This window comes from Mastacembelus armatus, chromosome 18 (genome assembly GCF_900324485.2).
Source record: "Mastacembelus armatus chromosome 18, fMasArm1.2, whole genome shotgun sequence".
Classification (NCBI taxonomy): Eukaryota; Metazoa; Chordata; class Actinopteri; order Synbranchiformes; family Mastacembelidae; genus Mastacembelus; species Mastacembelus armatus.
In genome coordinates, this window is record NC_046650.1 from 6625104 (window position 1) to 6637464 (window position 12361).

The 12361-nt window shown below is 42.6% G+C and overlaps 2 protein-coding genes across 11 annotated transcripts in view; both read left to right on the plus strand.

The window, feature by feature from the left end:
- The first annotated feature begins 208 nt into the window (after positions 1–208).
- On the plus strand, positions 209–4814 carry krcp (kelch repeat-containing protein). Its single transcript, XM_026292009.1, has 13 exons — positions 209–420; positions 724–885; positions 983–1064; positions 1378–1437; positions 1621–1852; positions 2129–2227; positions 2890–3021; positions 3132–3319; positions 3409–3605; positions 3714–3808; positions 3921–3975; positions 4088–4185; positions 4354–4814. Exons 1-13 carry the CDS (start codon positions 359–361, stop codon positions 4587–4589), a joined length of 1698 nt encoding a protein of 565 aa, XP_026147794.1. The 5' UTR covers positions 209–358; the 3' UTR covers positions 4590–4814.
- A 4639-nt stretch (positions 4815–9453) lies between these two features.
- mark2b (MAP/microtubule affinity-regulating kinase 2b) overlaps positions 9454–12361 on the plus strand; it is a 44975-nt gene continuing 42067 nt past the window's right edge. For all 10 annotated transcript variants that reach the window (XM_026312921.1, XM_026312939.1, XM_026312972.1 and 7 more), the window contains exon 1: positions 9454–10710. In XM_026312921.1, coding sequence (XP_026168706.1) covers positions 10660–10710 — 51 coding nt within the window. In that variant the 5' untranslated portion in view covers positions 9454–10659. The remainder of the gene's footprint in view (positions 10711–12361) is intronic.

Genomic DNA, 12361 nt, shown 5'->3' on the forward strand with positions numbered 1-12361 from the left:
CCTACGTCCAGACGCGCAGCTAAATGCAGGCCCCTGATTGGTTTAAATCTTGTGACGTCGCATTCAGCTGTGCACTCGGTTTAAACATCAAGACGTACCGTAAGGACGGAGCTCTCGTTCACAGTGTATTGCACGGCGCAGACACCGCCCGGAACGATTCCGTCAACCAAAAAAAACATGCGCACCCAGGACAGAAGCCGCGCGAAGTTTGGAAATTGTACACATATCGGCGGCGGGAGATGTCGGGCGGAGAGAGACGGGACCGATAACGTTTTGGTTTTATTAATGTGTGGTTTCTAAAGTAGGACACAAGCAGCTGTTTTGTTAGAAGTTGCATTTTCTTCAGGGAAAGCCAAAAATGGATGATTTTGGAGTTTACGCGGTGTTGGGAGTAAACGGGCCGCCTCAGAAGCTGCTGAGGTAACTAACATGAGGGGTTTAACCTTCAGCGTTAGCTTGTTGCTCACCTCCAAACAAGATGTTTGTGGACCTCAGTGTTTCTGAACCGCAGCCTAAGTAGCAAAAATTAAATAACGTCACAGTTTTTATAATCGATGGTTACCGGCCCATGCTATAAACCTTTATTTATGGCTGCTCGTTGGCGCCTCTTTAAACGAGCTGGGATTATAGAGAAGGAAACATAGTTAGTTTTTACATAACATCAACAGTTTAGTTATTGTGAGTAAAGAAAAGCTCATATAAAATGTATTCTTCATGTTTCAGTGCCGATGGGTCGCGCAGGGTGTGTGTTGCAGTTCCACCAACTGTCCCCCAGGTGGTGCTGTTCAGCAGCGGGCCGTGGGGGGACAGGATCTGCGTCAACGCGGAGCTCGACGATGCTGACCGGATCCCCATCACCATCGGCAAACTGACTCCTTACAACAAGTGGGTAGACCTGTCACGCCAAGCAGGGACGTGAAAATGCTGAATATTCAGGTGTATTTCTAACCTCACACTGAGTGCTGCTCGTTTTCTCCTCCAGGTGTTTGTCATGGGAGCGGTGGGAAGAAGAGACGTGGACAGACAGGGTCACACTGAGTGTCAGTCTGGAGGGAGGAAACCTGGTGAATATCAAACACCCCTTTGCTTCAAGATCAAACCATATGTGAACAGACGCAACAACCAAGAAGCAGAAATTATATTAGTGAAGAGTTAACAACAACACAGCACACCTGGGGCAGTAATTCAATTTCCTGTTTATACAATTTTATCAAAGCATTTTGTTTGGTAAAAGGTCAACATTTATACATAAGGGTAGACAGTTTTCATAAAAAAATGTAAAACTAAACTAAATGTAGAGGTGTGTTTCCTCTCAAGCCATTACTCATGGACTGAGTCACAGGCTGTTTATTTGATGTGTGTGTGTGCGTGTTTTAGATGAAAGCAGATCGGTCGGACCCAGAAGTCATCCTGGCTGTGAAGGAATACACACCAAAGGTAATTTGATAATGGTGTGGTGTTACTAATATAGAGATGTCATCAGTGCAATATTAGAAATAAACCACTTAACCAGCAAAACCCCATATCCATAGTTTTATTGTAACATATTGTTTACAACATATTTGCTGAATGATAAACAAAACAGTACCCTCACACCTCCTGTACCCTGAACCGTCTTAGGAGACCGTGGCCCCCCTCATGGCCCGAGAGCTCAGCTGTAAGAGGAAGAGGGGACAAATGGCAGAGGAAGACTGTGACGAGAGCAAGGTTACGAAGAGAGGAGAAGAAGAGAACGTGTGTCCAAACGGTACTGCAGAGAAGACAACACCTGTGCGAAAGGCCAGAGGTCAGACAAAAGCGGGGCAGAAGCTGTTCACCAATGGAGGAGATGCCACCAAGATGAAGGGAACTGGTGAGAGACACTGTTGGTTGTGTAAGGATAATGATATGATAATACTACAGTTTATTGTCCTAATATAAAATCTAATCATGTCTCGTAACCAGCCACCAGATCGGTAAACATCAGTCTTTATTTGTATATGAGTTAGATATTTGTTAGAGGCAGTGAAATTGCTGATTAATGATGGTAATGCTAATGATCTGTAGTGTTTGCAACACTCCTGTGGCTTCATGTGAAGTAATGCATTCCTTTGCGGACTGTTTCTCCTTCCCTGTTGCCTTTTTGCAGCTGATGGAGCAGGGGAGGCACAGGGGATTGTGGGAAGAACGCCTACTCAGAGTGCAGCCAGGGCGAAGAGTAGGCAGGCCAAGACTCCCACACAGAACAGTGAGTTTGTGCATACACGTTACATACTGTTTTGGTTGTGTATTATCTTTACTTTCTGTCCTATTTATTCACTTTTCGGTCCTGCAGCTGGTACGCCGCTACTGATCGCCCACCTGAGTTCACAGAATGATGTTTTCTGTTTGTCTTTCTCAGGTAGTGAGAAGTGTTCAGGGCAGGGAGATAACATAGTCCTGAATGTGTGACTCACACACAGGCCATGGCTAGTCAGGTATTTGTAGGTTACAGGTCTTGTCAAGAGTTGGATGACAAGCTCCCTATTCTTAATCCTCTCACATAGGAAATGGAGATGGTTAGCCTGGCTTACCATAAAGACTGGAAACACGGTGAAAGTCATTCACTTTTGAGCAGCATCATTTCTGGAGTATTGTTGAGTTGAGTCATGTGTCTGTTTCATGGAACAGGCTTCATTAATGTATTTTCATAGCAATACCAAGAGAGGCTGGTCCTTCTTATACTAGATAAAGTCTGCATCTTCATAAATGTCATGTATGTATTAGTCGAGGTCATCATTGGGCATAATCAATACATAAAGTCAAAACCTGGGATTCAAGGTCTAAGGATGTACATAAGACTTACAAGTACATGTACATGTACATGTACATAAGAATGCTTGAAGTCCCAAATCTGTGGTTGTCCTGCAGCCCCACTGGTCAGTCCATCAGGTCGCTGGGGTCAGACATTATGTCCCATTGATGCTCAGACGGCAATTCTTATTGGAGGACAAGGAGCCAGGATGCAGTTCTGCAAAGATCCCATGTGGAAGCTCTGCACAGGTTAGTCAGTCAAGCAGCTTTTTGAAAACTATTTCAGAATCTGGGCTCCAGTGAGAAGCCACTTTTGGTGTGTCAGTTTCAGAGTTTATGCTCATGTCTCTGTCCCACAGAGGACATGTCCTGGGTGGCTGCGGAGACTCTGGCAGTGGGTCCGACCCCCGAGGGCAGGATCGGCCACACAGCCATCTACGACCCCGACTCAAAGCGGATCTTTGTGTTTGGAGGCTCTAAGAACAAGAAATGGTTCAATGATGTTCACATCCTGGACACACAGAGCTGGAAGTGGACCATGGTGGAGGTCTGTGTGTGTGCTGATTTGATTGTAATTAAGGACTTCCCTTGCTTTTCCCCACAGTCTTCATGTTCTCCCCCCTTCACCTCCTTCAGGCTCAAGGTCAGGTGCCCCCTCTGGCCTACCACAGCTGCAGCATGTTTCGTGGCGAGCTCTTTGTGTTAGGAGGAGTGTTTCCTCGTCCAAACCCGGAGCCAGACGGCTGCAGTGACTCACTGTATATTTTCGATCCCCACCTCTCCATCTGGTATGAGCCCATCGTCACAGGAGATAAGCCCTCCCCCCGCTCAGGGTAAGATGTTCCAACTTGAGCATCACGTTGCCATGTTTGTTTCTGACAGATGCGTTCAAGCATCTTTATTTTCCCCTGATCTTAACTCCCTCTGCTTTTCTCTTTCAGTCATTCTGCATGTGTGATGCAGGAGAGAAAGATCTATGTATTTGGAGGATGGGACACTCCTGTCTGCTACAATGACATGTACATGTTGGACCTTGGTAGGACACAAACACACATGCGCACATTCAATCACATACACAGGATGGATAAAGGTTTAGGTATGGAGCACAGCATGTATAATTGAAATGAATATGATTTTGTGTTTCTAAGGTTTGATGGAGTTTTCTGCAGTTAAAACAACAGGAAAAGCCCCTTCACCTCGAAGGTACACACTTTTTGGTCATTTTTGTTAACGTCAAAGGATTGTATTAAAATCTGAGGCGTGACTTTGGTGCTGGTGTTGTTTTATCTAATTTCTGTGTATAATTGTGTGGTAGCTGGCATGGCAGTGCTGTGCTCTCAGACACAAAGTTCCTGATCCACGGAGGCTACAACGGAAACAACGCTCTCTGTGACACCTTTATCTTTGATATAGGTGAGAGATAAAAATATCACATTTTCTCAGAGTCTGGGGTGATGACCTGGTCCAAAACTGGCACTGGTACAAAAAAATAAGAAACATAGCCAAAATGGTTTCAACACAATTTCCTTTTCATTTTCTACAGGATGACAGGATGATTTTTTGTCTCTGTCATTGTTTCAGACACCAACAGCTGGACCGAGGTGACGCTCCCTCAGCTCTCTGTCCCCAGAGCGGGGCACTCCATCATCACCATGGAGACAGCCGGCCACCATTTCTCAAAGACGGATGAGGACGTGGATATGGACGCTGGTTCCACTAACAGGACTCTGCTTGTGTTTGGAGGTGGAGACAACGAAGGCATCTTCTACTCCGACCTGACAACAGTTACTGTGGAAAAAGTGCTGGGTGCTGTTTAAAGAAAGAGAGTGAGTCAGAGGTGAATCCTCATTCCCCAACTGGATGTGAAGCTATCTTTAACACCAGCATATTCTTATAGTTTGCTTTCTTTTGGTAACTGAGCCTTTTCAAAGGGTTTTCCATTTTAGTTTTGGAAATGTGCCTTTAAGTCTATTTTGGGCATTTTCTTGAAAACAGTTCTCAATATTTTAACCACTTATCCCATATAGCACAAAACAATAAAAAAATAATTTGAATAATGATCTTTGTTTAAAATATCAGTGATTTCAGTTTTTGTGTACATAGATTAACACTTAAATCTTCCTCAGGTAAAATGTATATTTTAATCCTGCTACATTAAATAAGTGTGTTTTTGTGTTTTCAGCAGCACTGATCATTTGGAATATGTGGACTCTGAATAAGTGCAAGTGCATAAACTGTTTTTTTTTTTTTTTTAGTTTTTTTTTTTTTTTATGTTCAAAATCATAGATCATATGTGATTCAGTATAAAGATTTTTAAACAAATGCTTTAGCATTTTGCGCTTAGCTTTACATAATAAACATTTAAATTTCTAGTCTTAATTCATCATCTTCCTCAAAGTTGACACTTTGGCATGTTATTAATAAGGAACCATGTGAAAAAGGTTAAACCCCCTTAGACCATCTTTACCAACTTCTCCATTTGCAGAATAATCATCCAGCTTTTTAGGGCTGATGTAAAAATGCTAAGGTATACTAAGCAGCGTCAAAGTGATGTAAATTAAATGAGGTTTGACACTTTAAACATCCCTGTCTGCCCAGTAATTCCACACTAACATGAGCTAATGTCAGACTAGCAGAGTAACACTGATGTTATCTTCAAAGGGCTGGAGCTAAATGGAGACGTTTTAATAAAAGATTAGTGGAGCTCGAGAGGGATTAACTTTGTTTCCGCTGAATTGACGATAATGGTGTCATGGATGTGGCACTTTTGTATCTAATATTTTTCATTGGATTATGCAGCCAAGCCTGTCTTTGGTAACATGAGACTCCTGCTTATTTGATGTAAGAAGTAGCATTAAAGTGTCCATAAGACGTCCACGCTCTCAGGGCCGTAGCTGTCAGTGGAGGCACGCAGCTCAGTGAACATGGTAAAACATCATTTCAGCTTTGTCACTGTGAGCCTGTTGGCATTTACTGTGCCTAAGTACTCCACAGTCTGCTGCTACTCTTGCTTTAGGCTTACACTCAATATGATTACATTCATTTACTTTCAGTAATGAGGCTTTCACCTCCTGATTTTGATTCCTGGCAGCATGGAGAAGTGAAACAGCCTTTAGACTGTTATGCTGGGAAATTGAATGGTAAAACATAATTCAAGGGACTGTAAAAAGATGAATATTAGGAAGAGTTTAGTTATTTCTTGTTGGTTGGTTTATTTATTTGGCAGCTGAGGAATTTTTCTTAGAATTTCTCCCAAATAGAGATAAAAAAAAATCCTGGTAAGAGCTGGACAAGTGTGCATCAAAGCAAAATAGGTCAGGCTTATTTAATGTCTTTCCAAAGAAGATACCATCAGACAAACTCACGTGAAAGTGTTTTCACCAACACTGGCATTTCCTTTGCTGATGCAAAGGAAAGCCTGGCTTCCTCGAAATGTTCAATCTAAAACAAAATCAGTTTCCTCATTTCCCTTTGTGATGTGAATATTTGCTCCAGGCACCATGTCCAGTACATCTCGCCTTATATTACTGTATATCAGCACCAGCTGTAGTTAGAAACAAGATTATTCTAGTGCAGTGTTGTGCAGGATCGACTGGAGAGAAAAATCATTCCTTCTGACCACCTACAACAAGGCACATGGTTTCTTACTGATTCACATGATCTAATTTATTACATCTTCAGAAAACAGGTATAATTCCAGCTTTAATTATTTCAGTTGTTGCTCGGTAATGACTTAGTGAAAGCCAAACTAATAAGAGACCCACAGGTAGACCCAGAATACACTGGAGAGATTATATATCTCTTCTGGGAACAGCCTGGGATCCCCAGGAGGAGCTGGAAAATGTTGCTGTGAAAAGTGATATGTGGCCTACATATAGAGTACTGTCTGCTGCCACCACTACCTGGCCTGGGATAAGCAGCAGGCAATGGTTGGATGGATGAATGAAAGGTTGTTTGTGCTTCAATGAATGTAGGTAGGAAGTTAAAATGTAGAAAGCTAGGATATCACAGTAACCAAGATGTGCATGCTACAGCAGAATGGCCAACAGCAAGACCAATGATTGCTGCAGAGATACACTGAAATGAAACAACAATCATGTATCAGAAGTTATGGTGATGTGTCTGGGCTGCCAGGGCTGCTTCTACAGAGAAAATGTCTGGCCACATATGAAAAATAACACTCATTACAGGCTCATTCTGGCCAGTTACATTTGGCATCATGAAATAGGAGACTGGAGATAAAGAGGCTGGTATGTTTTTTTAATGTTCATCCAGTGAGACTTAAAATACCTTCAAATCAGCCTTCAAATTAACAGTCTGCAGCCTCCTACTCAGTGTGTTGTTTCTTCTCCAAAGTGAAAGGACAGTATGGCAGCCAAAATTTATGGGACTCACAGCAGAATGGATGAATAGATGAATAGATAGATAGATAGATATTACTCTGTAACATAGTCAGGCATCCTGTAGATGGCGACACTTCAGCACATTTTCCCCAAAAAACTCTTACTGTCTTTTGACTCTTACTCAAAACGCTCATGGCAAATCATAAAAAATGTAGAGTCAATGAGTTCTTGCATTCATTATTTTATCAAACATTTAATAGTCACTGTCCTGCTCATCGTGTGGGTGATGTCCTTTTTCCTCTGCTGCACTATCAAATAAAAAAAATAAAACATGTTCAGACAAGTCATTTGGATTGCTTTAAGTTTATACTGGTGGATAAGTGATGAGAAATGCCCAGTGATTTAAACCAGGCTATTAACGGTATTGAAAACAGAGGTGTAACAGCATACGTACCCCTGAGTACGCTACCTCCATCGACAGGGATGTGACTTTTCCCCTGATTCATATGGAAATCCTGCCAGCTGGATGCTCTCCCAGTCATTACTGACGAGCCTCTCATACCCCTTCATTTCCTGATTTTCTTTTCTATTTTCTCCGTAACATCTCCACATTGTGCGAAAGGTGAACACTTCAGTATTATGACTAGCCTCTGCAGACTGACACAGTTCAGACATCACCACATCCAACAGCAGCCATATTATCTCCGTCTGTCCATGGCTGTTGCTAAGTAACTTGAAAATGTCTATACCAGCTGTCAGCATCTCACAGTCACATGTATGGATAGGATGGGTACATATTTCCAAATAACACTACAGCATAATTCAACCAGCTTAGAGTATAGTTTTTAATTATCTGTGGCTTAAAACAAAAGGGATCACTGGCCATAAACTTATGTTTTCCACTTCAATTCTCCGTAGAGAAGGAGGCATTTTATGGCATATAATCATTAAACTACCCTTCAACCGGAGGATTGCCAGCATCAGCAAAGACTTATCCTGTCTGAGCAAGGCAATATATCAGTAAAAGCTCAGTGGCCTTATAAACAGTCTTTTGGACATGAAATGGCATAGAAAAGCAGAAACAGTAAAGACCCCTTGTTTATTTATTTGTTTCATTCCTGAAGTAGTATTAAATGATGTGTGGTTTTTCTAATGTTCCATTTTTACGTTTATACACAGTTTTACTTACCACATGCCGGCCACCTTTAGGCTTCAGTCTCAAAGGCTTAACTCTGGGTCAATATGTCCTGGGTGGTTTAACCTGAGATTGTGAAATTATGAATAAAAGACACGATCCTCTGGGGCATGAATGGAAAAGCTGAGTATGACAGGTAATTGGAAATAAGGATGTGACTCTGTTGTAGAAATATCTGGTAACTCCTGTAGCTCGTGTGACTATCACCTGCAGAACTGGTGTTTCCAGTGACACATGGGGAGTAAACATAGTGTGTGGATAATAGGGGCAGAGATTTTAGCCACACTGAAAGACCCTGGGTGCCTTCATGGATCCCACTGGGATGCTAATTTTTCTTTGAGCTATATTAAATTATGTGTCAGCTCTGGGGAAAAGTTTTAAAACTGACAGAGGTAGAGAAATGGACATAAGATTGTGTAATAATGGATGAGCCTGATGATATTCTACTTTAGGGCAGCACGGTGGTTTAATGGTTAGCACTGTTGCCTCACAGCAAGAAGGTTCCTGGTCTCAAACCCATCAGGGGCCTTTCTGTGTGGAGTTTACATGTTCTCCCTGTGCTTGTGTGGGTTTTCTCCAGGTACTCTGGTTTCCTCCCACAGTCCAAAAACATGTATGTCAGGTTGATTGGTGACTCTAAATTGCCCATAGGAGTGAGTGTGAGTGTGTGAGGTTGTTGGTCTCTATGTGGCCCTGTGATGGACTGGTGACCTGTCCAGGGTGGACCCCTGCCTTTCACCCAAAGAGAGCTGGGATAGGCTCCAGCAGATCCCTGTGACCCTGGTTAGGAATAAGTGGGTATAGATGATGGATTAATATTCTACTTTAGTTCATAGTAGTATTTAGTATAAATTTACAAGTACTTAAAAAAGCTATAAAAAGATAAATTTTGGGGGCCCTGGAGGTTTATCTTCAGTATGATACACATTATAAAAAGTTCATCTTGAATTCGTTTCAGCTGTGAGGGAGCTCTGTGGGAATTATGCAGGTACTGTGCAGGTCTTTTCCTGGAAAACACCGACTCCCCTGTGACACTGCACCTGCGTTTTACCGGCTCTGAACAACCACCAGCAAAAAAAAAAAAAAAAGGTCGGAAAAAAACGAGTAGAGCCGAACACAGAACGAACCGTCTCCCTCCCCAGTCCTCCTCTTTCAGTCGTGGTGCAAGCAGCCATGTTGCCGTGAGCTTGTTCCGGTATCAGGATAGACCGCATTCGGGCGCAGCTCCTCGGCTTCCCCCCCTGTCGCCCGTGACACGCACCTCCGACACCAGAAAATCCCAGTTTACCGATGATGGATTTTACAACTTGATGATTCCTCCTTCGGTCTGCTGGTGACGGGAATAGCAGCAGTCAGTGTGTCGACAGGACGGACGGGTCTATCGCCACACTGCAGTGCAGCAGCGACCTTATTCCAATCACGCAGCACAAGGAGGAGCGCCGGTGGTTTCCGTGGATTTAGGGTTCCGTGGGCTGCCCTGTGGATAAGCTAAGTGGCTAGATCTGCCTCGAAAGAAACGCTGAATTAGCTAGCCGCTCGGGCTATTTTCGAGCAGCCAGAGAGCTAGTGCAGAAATAAATTCGTGTTTCTCGACTGCCCTGTGGCCATTTCACACGGTGCTGCATTTATTTTCCGGATCCTCTGCCCTGGAAATCCCTCCGGGAACATTTCGAGTTGTTCGTTGTGAGTTGGGGAAGACCGAGACCTCGCCGGGAGTAACTTTGGCCTGAAAGTTTGGAGACCTCGGACCTGGGTTCAAACCTGGAAGCAGACAGAGATCTAAGCGGTGGCAGTGCGGTGTGAAAACGACGCCGAACAAACATTTGCTGTGAATTTTTGCGACAGACTCTGCTTCCTCGGAAGTTCCAGCTTAGCATGCTAGCCAGCTAATTGAACCTGCTCAATACAACCGTTGGCCAACTTTTCTTCGAGCTAGCCGCAGTAGCTACCTGAAGAAACCTCACAGCATCAACTCGTGACTCTAATAAATCACAATTTGGAGTTGAGTGTTTTTACAGCCAAATCTAAGCTGAAGAAGATATTTGTTTTTTTATTTTTTTTTATTTTTCCTGTTTTGTGCTTGTTGACAAACATGGGACGTGGGGTTGCTGCTAGCTAGTTTTTAGCTAGCTGGCTAACTCGCCTAGCCGCTGATGTGGGATTCAACTTGTTGATTCACGGGCTGTTTGTCGTGCTGCTAGCGGGCTAGCACTGGACATCTGTTGGACAATACCCTGTGCCACCAGCTAACGCTACCCAAGTTTTAAATGCACACTGGGCACTGAAGAAGTCTTCTGGTTTCACTGATCCTCCCCCCTCCCTTTTTTGGCAACTGCAAGTCTTTCAAAGATGTCAACAAGGATCCCACTGGTGCAAGTAATAGAAAATTCTGCTGGGCAGGTAAGATGTACATCCAACATTATTCTCTAATATGTTGTGGATCACCCACATAGAGGCTCTGTTTGGCCTTGTCTCTGTTGTCTTTGCTACACAGCAGTGATTCACCAGCTTGCCTACACACTCATACTAGGTTTCCCACTTCTTGCAGAATAGGAGAACAAATTTAGGCTTCTGTTTAGTCTGTGTTAGGGCATGTCCTACTTGACTTTTCATTACCGTGACCTGTCGCAATAGAGGCAATCCTGTCAGTCACTTCCACATTCATTTCAAGTAGCTGACAGCACAGACGCCCAGTGTCCACATATTAGCTTGGTGGAGTATTATATTACTGTGGTGTGACAAGTGTTCTTTGTGTACTTTCGTCCATTGGAAATATTTATATGTAGATTTTAAGTACGAAAAGCCATCCACTGGTGGAATAAAAGGTTAAGTCTTGCTGGGGATTTGAGACATTAAGAGATTATTTGTTTGTGCTTTCTATTGTGCAACCATGACTTTAAAATCTCCTGCAGTGATGGTTTTTTGGTAGAGAAAGTTGATGTGTTGTGTGTTAATAATACTTTGCCGCTGCAGAGCAGAAGCTCTGAAGGTGTGTGGTAATAACAAAAAAAAAAAAAAAAAAAAAACCCCTGCTTTCATCAAAAATTTTCCTGGAAATATAAACTTGTAAGAAAAGGTACATAAATTATAGACAAAGAAGCACACCTAAGGTTTATCTCGCCTCATCTCATCATCCTGAAACCGAACCAATGCAAACTTAGGCTTAAGTACTTTAGTACTTAAGTACTACTTAAGTATTGTTAAAATTGACATAGGGCACTTACTACCAATGCCTGCATCTACTTTTGACCAAAAAATACTGGCTCCTCTCCAGAGGCCAGTGGACAAAGTATCAATATATTCAAAATTATAAAGGATAGTGTAAGCTTAAAGATTTAAATGTGCTTCCTGTTTCCGTCATTTGACCAGAGAAACAAAAAAGCCTCTGAATAAATGCTGTAAATCAGTGCTAGAAGGCAGGAACAAAGCTCCTGCTTCCAAGGCTACAGTAGCTGTTCTCGTCTCATAGACAGTTTTATCTGTAGGTTTATTGTTTTTTATGAAGAAGCCACACATGCTCACATTAAAACCATTATAGTTTCTAAAAGAGACCATGACTTATGTTGCTTCGGCAGCTGTTCATAAGCATCGTGCCATATGCTTCTCTTGCAATAAAAAATTTCTCATTGATGTTAGATGGAAAAACTTGTATGTACGTATTGATAGCGTTGCACGTTTGCGATGCTAAATTCATTTCTTTATTTGTGTTGCTTGAATACATGTATTAATGTAGCTGTGGTGATTGATTGCTTCAGCAGACAGTAAGTAGCTTTTGATAAGTGTGGGACCTCAAAGAGATACACATAAAAAGCATATGGTAGAAGTCATGAAAGTTGAAGTGAAGTTCATGAAAATGGTTAAGTAAATATAAACTATACTTTTTCTAATCTGTCATAACAGCTGCACCCTCTATCAAACAGTTTTCCACCTGAAACACTAAAAACCCAACCTGGGTGTGTAAAGGCAACTGCACAGCCAACCAGACTGCAGGACTGCTCTTCCCGGCCAATAGGAAAACGTCTTCGTTGTCTGTCTTCGCTGTCAGTACAAA

Bases quoted from the DNA above. Each gene is read 5' to 3' on its own strand.
- krcp (XM_026292009.1), top strand. From the start codon at position 359: ATGGATGATTTTGGAGTTTACGCGGTGTTGGGAGTAAACGGGCCGCCT. The intron at 3,606-3,713 runs GTAAGATGTTCC...TTTCTCTTTCAG, and splicing joins AAGCCCTCCCCCCGCTCAGG to TCATTCTGCATGTGTGATGC. The intron at 3,976-4,087 runs GTACACACTTTT...ATTGTGTGGTAG, and splicing joins AAAGCCCCTTCACCTCGAAG to CTGGCATGGCAGTGCTGTGC.